This window comes from Triticum urartu, chromosome 3A, assembly GCF_056163025.1.
Source record: "Triticum urartu cultivar PI428250 chromosome 3A, HENAU_Tu73, whole genome shotgun sequence".
In the NCBI taxonomy this organism is placed as follows: Eukaryota; Viridiplantae; Streptophyta; class Magnoliopsida; order Poales; family Poaceae; genus Triticum; species Triticum urartu.
In genome coordinates, this window is record NC_141875.1 from 191,951,640 (window position 1) to 191,952,493 (window position 854).

The following is an 854-nucleotide window of genomic DNA, read 5'->3' on the forward strand; positions in this document are numbered from 1 at the left end:
GTTACACCCTCGTCCTCGATCCCACAATCGTTGCACCTCGGCACACGTGCAAGTTCTCCTGGGTGCTCATCGACGGCGGCAGCAGCATCAACATCCTCTACCACGACACCATGACCAAGCTTGGCCTCGAGGCGAAGGACTTGGAGCTGACCCGGACGGTTTTTCACGGCATCGTTCCTGGCCTCTCCTGCTCCCCGATCGTCCGGATCCGGCTTGACATCCTGTTCGGCGACAACAGACACTTTTGACGTGAGCTGATCTGGTTCGAGGTGGTGGACCTATCCAGCGCGTATCATGCACTGCTGGGCCGGCCCGCGCTCGCCAAATTCATGGAGGTTCCCCACTACGCCTATCTGAAGATAAAGATGCCGGGTCCAAAGGGCCTCATCACCATCACTGGCGACTACCGCAAGTCCGTGGAGTGCGCCCGAGATGGCGCCAAGCTGGCCGAGTCACTGGTCGTAGCCGAGGAGCGGCGCCAGCTCGACCGGATCATTGCCCTGGCCCAAGATGCGTCGGCCGCACCTGTCCCGGCCGACAAGGCCTCATTCAAGCCCTCCAAGGAGACCAAGAAAGTGAAGCTGAACCCGGAAGACCCCAGTTGCAACAAGTACGTTGTCGTAGGCACCCGCCTCGACAGCAAATAGGAAGGCGAGCTCGTCAACTTCCTCCATGAGAATCGGGATATCTTTGTATGGACCCCAAAGGACATGCCGGATATCCCGAGGAAGTACGTCGAGCACAAACTCCACGTCCGTAAGGAGGCCAAGCCCGTCCGTCAACCCCTGCGACATTTTTCCGAAGATAAGTGAAGGACCATCAGTGAAGAGGTCGCCAAGCTTCTGGCGGGCGGC

At 59.1% G+C, this 854-nt stretch overlaps 1 protein-coding gene across 1 annotated transcript; it reads left to right on the forward strand.

Annotated features, from left to right (window-relative positions):
• The first annotated feature begins 329 nt into the window (after positions 1–329).
• LOC147979155 (uncharacterized) lies at positions 330–647 on the forward strand. The gene has a single exon (XM_087515062.1). It carries the CDS (start codon positions 330–332, stop codon positions 645–647), a length of 318 nt encoding a protein of 105 aa, XP_087371188.1.
• Positions 648–854: the final 207 nt, after the last annotated feature.

Coding starts and splice junctions, on each gene's coding strand:
- LOC147979155 (XM_087515062.1), top strand. CDS start 330: ATGGAGGTTCCCCACTACGCCTATCTGAAGATAAAGATGCCGGGTCCA.